At 39.2% G+C, this 6244-nt stretch overlaps 1 protein-coding gene across 1 annotated transcript; it reads right to left on the bottom strand.

The window, feature by feature from the left end:
- Positions 1-1278: 1278 nt before the first annotated feature.
- LOC127952129 (E3 SUMO-protein ligase ZBED1-like) lies at positions 1279-3290 on the bottom strand. Its single transcript, XM_052550438.1, has 2 exons — positions 2193-3290; positions 1279-1997 (listed from the first exon to the last, which is right to left on the bottom strand). Exons 1-2 carry the CDS (start codon positions 3288-3290, stop codon positions 1551-1553), a joined length of 1545 nt encoding a protein of 514 aa, XP_052406398.1. The 3' UTR covers positions 1279-1550.
- Between the last annotated feature and the right edge of the window lie 2954 nt (positions 3291-6244).

Genomic DNA, 6244 nt, shown 5'->3' on the forward strand with positions numbered 1-6244 from the left:
AAAAAGCTCAAAATAAGCAATCCCTTTTTGGGGGGAGGGGGGCATATTATTATGCATAACATACCCCTTTAACAATGGCATGCTCGTTCCCCTTCCCCTTTAATCGCCGACGATAAAGTGCTCTTTCGGTCAGGTCTATGTGCCTCCGTACTAAGATTTCTACAGAGGGGAAACGGATGCTTATATACACAATCACTTGTTTCTGCTGTGTTTTGACGGTGTGTATGTGTTTGTTCACTACTCACTGCTGTGTGTGTGCAGTTGGATGGGTGAAATGCAGAGCAAAAATTCAGAGTATGGCTCACCATACTTGGCAACAAGTCACATCCTTTCCTTCATTATTACTTTTTTACATTGTACTTTATCAAAATGGTATGAAACTTGGTAAAGATTTTGAAACTTGCTAAGACAAAATCAAGGCGACCGGTGCCCATTAGGGCTGGGAGATATGTTGAATATTAGCGATAATATCTGAATAATTTTGACGATGATGTAAAAATTGTAAAATATTGTGAATATCAAATATTTCAAATTCAAGCATACTTTCCCAAAAGAACACGCCAAACGTCCAAAAAAGAGAACATGTTACTGCGGACTGCTCTACATTCCTCTTCTACGCAAACTCTCATGAGTGTGGTTGCCAGATAAGAGTCTTCCTGGTGGTTTGCTTATTTTAAGCAATCTGGCAACCATGTGCACAAAACACTCACTCCTCATTGCGGAAACACCGCCGCAGATGATCTGAAAAACAAACAAGCTGGAGTTTTTGCATCTGAATGAAAGCGTCATTCAACCGGTCTGTGTTCTCATGAGATCTCAACTGTATTGTTTGTGATTGTGGAACTCAATTGCTGTTATGTGAATAGAGAAACATGGGCCATGGCAATGTGTAATTAGTAATAGGAGTTTAACTTTTAGAATGTTTTTCATATATAAATACCAATGTGCTAAGGAAATAGCTTCCCATCTGAGAGGGTTTTTAGTGACAGTGGGCACATAGTTTCATACCACAGATCTTCTCTTAAACCAGAGACTGTAGACAGACTTGTGTTCTTAGCTGAAAACCCCACAAAAAAAACATGCTTATTTCCACCAGTTTTTATTCAAATTTTTTTATTTTTAAATTCAAATTCAAACATATCAAGATATATATCGAATATAGGGGTGTAACGATATGCTTGGGTCACGATACGGTATGTATCTCGATACTGGGTTCACGATACGATGCATATCACGATATTTTGAACAAAATTTAAAAAAATGAAACTGAAATTTAAATAACAGATTTATTTCAAAAACAAACAAATTTCAACAACTTTCTGTGTTGTACATAAAATATCAAATTTCAAGGTTTAATAAAAACCTTTCTGTACTCAAATTACCAACTGAATAGGTCTGTCTGTCACTGATTTGTTTAATTTTTTTTATTTAACATGAACTTAGAATTAAGAAACCTAAGACAGAACTTCTGAAAGCAGTATAAAAAAAAAGGTTCAATGGTTTTCTGTTCAAATAAGTTCAAACATAGACACTAGGTTTGTTTAGTTTACCTACAGGTTTTTTTGCAGAAAAACCAACATATCTACATTTTCTGGCAGAAGCTGGGATCTTTGAGCATTCACAATATCCCCTGCTGTAGAAAAAACACGTTCACTGGGAACAGAAGTTGCTGGAACTGTTAGGTAAGCCTTGGAAAGAGAGGAAAGAAGTGGGTACGCTTGAGCATTTTCTTTCCACCATTTCAGTGGACAGCTAGTGAGGGGAATAGAAGTGTCTTTTTTGTACATTTCAATCTCTACTTCTATCCTACATCTAGACTGAGAGACTGTTGGTTTAGCAAATGTTGCACCAAGGAGATCTTCCAGTGCTGTCTTTTTGCTAGGTGGTGGCTGCTCTTGCTCAACTCTCTGTGTTATCTCTCTCTTCTCTGCTGCATCAGTGGGATCTCCATCACTGGCACCTCCCTCCCTCTTATCTGCTTGCTCCACAGTGCCAGCCTTAAAAAATATTTAAACACACTATTAAGGAGTGGGGAGGTATAGCATAGTTGCATAGTTACACACACACACACACACACACACACACACACACACACACACACACACACACACACACACACCCACATCACAAAGAAGGCTAACCAAAACATGGAAATGCAAATACAGATTCTCAAATCTAATGCAGAGACATACCTGCTGTAACTGGTTTGATTTGTCCATCAACCTGTGGAAAACCTCTTCACGTTGTTCAGGGAGCAGATGGGGCAACGATCGAAATCTGGGGTCTAGTGCAGTGCTCTCTAGCAGATAATCGTGTACTTCTGAGTATCTGCCTGAGAGGTTTTGCAGGATGGCTGCTTTCATGTTAGCTATAGTTGTGGAGTCCTTCTCATCCAGTGTCATGCTCTGCTCGATCATGGATTTCAAGGGCACAATGAGTGACAGGGTGGCGCTCTTTTCATCAGACAGAACACTGGTGGCTTTTTTTAAAGGTTTAAGAAGGGTCACTATTTCTTCTGCATCAGTGATGTCGTTGCTATCCAGAGTATCAAGTTGACGGGCATTTTTGCGCACCTCTGTGCTCAAGAGAGATGCAGTTATAGCCGCTTGTTGCTCGAGATAGCGTTCCAACATATCCATGGAGCTGTTCCAACGTGTTACAACATCCATGATAAGCTTATGTGATGCAATCTCAAGCATCTTTTGCTTTTCAGCGAGCACAGCTGTTGCTGTGGCACTGCGGTGAAAGAAAGCCACGACTTTTCTCACGCGACCAAGCAGGCGACTCACGCGAGAAACATTTAAACCTGCTTGCGACGCGAGATTCAGTGTGTGCGCGAAACACTTAATATGCGGTGACAACCCGGCTTCTCTCACTGCCACCTCCATGTTGCGTGCGTTGTCAGTAACAACAGCAGTACTATGAGGAGCCTTTTCAAGCCCCCACTCTTGTATAGCCGCTTTTAAAACTCCGGCTATGTTAGTTCCAGTGTGTGACTCAAAAAGTGGGCGAGTCTGAAGCACAAAACTTTTCATTTCCCACTCCGCTGTAATAACATGCGCAGTGACTGTAATATAGCTCTGACAAGCCCGCGAAGTCCACCCGTCCGTTGTTATTGCCACATTCTCTGCTTTTTTCAGACTGTCGACCACCTTTGCTTTAGCTTCGCAGTACAGGGCTGGAACTATCTCTTGACTGAAGTGCGGGCGTGACGGAATATGATACCTGGGCTCCAGTACCCTGACCAATTCACGAAATCCAACATTGTCGACAACGGAAAATGGTCTCATGTCTTTTGCAATAAAAACTCCGATGCACCTAGTTATTTCTTGAGCTTTCGCACTTGACTGAGACCATGTTGCAGCAAAACTGCGTTGTATAGATGTTTGGCCTTCTTTTACTCTTTTTGTCGAAGGAGTTTGCAGAAGTTTGTTGTTGTGATGCCGTTTTAAATGGAACATCATATTCGAAGTGTTTGACGTTGTGTATGGCAGTCTTGTTTTACAGTGTTTACAAACAGTTTGTGTTTTGTCTGTAATTTTTTTACCGTCGTCCTGTCGCGTGACTGGAAAGCCAAAATGCTGCCAGACTTCGGATTTATAAGAAGATGGGGCATCTTCAATTTCAGTTTCAACCGAACTCATGTTTCTCAACTAATGTTCAGCTTGAGCGAGTTCTTCAACTTTGAGGAAACCACACATGGCGCTGTTGCAGAGTAAGTCACGTCAGCAGCTCAACCAATAGGATTAGACTGCCGTCATATCGTTAAAGTATCGCCACCATTTTACGATACATATCGTAACATTTTTGCATCGCGAAATATCGTACTGCGAAATATCGTTACACCCCTATAAAAAAAATTTACAATATTGAGAGATAATTCTTTTTTCATATATTGCCCAGCCCAAATGGCCACCAATCTTCTTAAAGTACGGGTGTATTGAGCGTTTTGTTAGCTTGCAGTCTAGCTTGTTCTTGAACATACTTTTGTATTCTTTGAGTAGTGGCATGGCAACCTGAAGTGTGTTGAGTGGTGGATTTGCGGCTTGATACTTTGTGACTGCTTAGTGCTGTTGATGATGCTTCAGCTTTGCGTCCCTTTCAACATCCTGCACTGCTAATTGTGCTTCTGAACGTGCTCTCTCCCCATCCAAATGAACCCTCTGCATTTTTATCTGTAATTCCTTTTCTGCATATTAAACTTTAGCTTTGACTTCTTCAGCTTCAACAGATTTAACATTCGAGCCCTTTGAGAATTTGGAGGATGTTGATTAATTAGACTAAGTTACTAGACTTACTAGTTACTAGCACAAGATGACATTAACGTTCTACTTGAGCATATGAAAAGTGTAACTTAATGAGAGTATAAAAACCAGAAAATTTATGTTTTCATCTTTATTAGAATTGGGGTTGAATGCTTAGGGACATTTTGCTCTGTTTTGGTTGGATTTAGGAAATTGAATAACATTCATTACATTGCCTATCCTCTCAGGATACCTGGAATTATTATTACAAGTACCATAGGCACATATTTTTTCCATTTTTGCAGCATAAACAACATTAAACTGATGCAAGCTTCGGATCTTCCAATGTTTCTCTGTGGTGCTGAAACCTAAAGATGGCTGACTTCCGCTCCCCCTGCAATTGATACTCCACTGCCATTGGCTCACAAAACCATTCCTGCATTGAATTTAATGCAATTTACATAAGAATGGGTTTTATGAAGTATGCTCTCTGATTAAAATTGCAGGGCAGTAAAGTCATTTGCAAAAAACAGCTGATAACACAATCTGATCAGACCAGGCCCATTAAGTTATCATATATCAGAACCATTTGCCTGATAGTTTCCTTTTGTAATTATTCCATTGATGAAAATGTCAAGTTTGTTAGCGAGTGTGGCTTGTAAATTTGAGATGTAAGACTCAATCATGTAAAAGAGACTCATAAGTCTCTGGCAGATCACTACTGCCCTCTCTTGCCATTAAAGACAATAATCCTCCAGTGATGCCTGTCCAGCTCTATTACCATTAGTGAGATAAACACTGCGGCAAAGCCTTGATAATGAATTAATACAATATGATAAGAAACTGCAGCTTGCAATATCAAGCAGCATAACAAGCTGTTTTGTACAGCTAAAAATAAATATGAGTGATACTGGAAGCCTTGCACATTCAAGTGACAAATGGCCGCACCTTCCCTTTCTTGAAAAAGTAACTGAGGTTACATTTTTTCAATTGGAGCTTTCATGTACCCTTTTCTTACTGAACTGAAAGTGAATCTGTTTTCTAAACGCATGTTATACAGTTTATGTTGAATTGTAAACAATTAATCTGAAGAATTGATCTTGGAATGTTTAAACAAGATGAAAATGTCAGATTTCCCTCTGGTGAAATATTCAGGATTTCTAACAATCATGTAATCCAAGTAATTTAATCCAGCAAAATGGAAAGTTCACCCAAACATGAAAATTCTGTCATTAATTACACACCCTCATTTCTCAGTTCCAAACCTGTATAGCTTTGTTTATCATCAGAACACAAATTATGATTATATTTGATACATTCATGAGAGCTCTCTGACCCTCCCATAGACAGCAAGGATCCTTACATGATCAAGGCTTAGCAAGGAGATAATAACCATTCCTGCCATGGCTGAGCTTCTCAGTGATAGTGATGCCGCTCGCATTATTCACAGTTGGGTTATTAGCAGAGAACAGTGCAGAACTTGAATTTTGATGTGGGATTGCAGCTGTTAATAACAAGTCTACTCATTCCCACAGGTTCTGCACTTATAACGCGATGACAGATGAAGGAATGTATCATTTGCATGTGCTTTTGAGTCTTGAGAACTCACTCGCGAAAACTGATATTGATTTAATACAACAGTTTAATTGACTTGTCTTTTTTAGTTGCTATTTTAGTGCTCCTAAATCTTTTTCATTAGGAGGACAAGCACTCCTGATTACAATAAGAAAAAACTGCTCTTAAACTAGGTGTATGACAGGTATGGCTGTGGAATGGGGTTTGGCTGAGGGAAAGTTTTCAGTCAAAAGATTACTTTTTTGCTTTAATCCCTGCACAGAAGGTGTTATTTATAAAAATAAACTTGACTGGAAAATTTGCGCACATGCACACAAATTCTGACTCATGCGTAAAAACTCTTTTTCTTCGAGTGAGAAAATTAAAAAAGTAAACAACTATTTAATAATCTGTTTTCATGTACACGTTATATATACACATTTACA

Source organism: Carassius gibelio, chromosome B3 (genome assembly GCF_023724105.1).
Source record: "Carassius gibelio isolate Cgi1373 ecotype wild population from Czech Republic chromosome B3, carGib1.2-hapl.c, whole genome shotgun sequence".
Lineage (NCBI taxonomy): Eukaryota > Metazoa > Chordata > Actinopteri > Cypriniformes > Cyprinidae > Carassius > Carassius gibelio.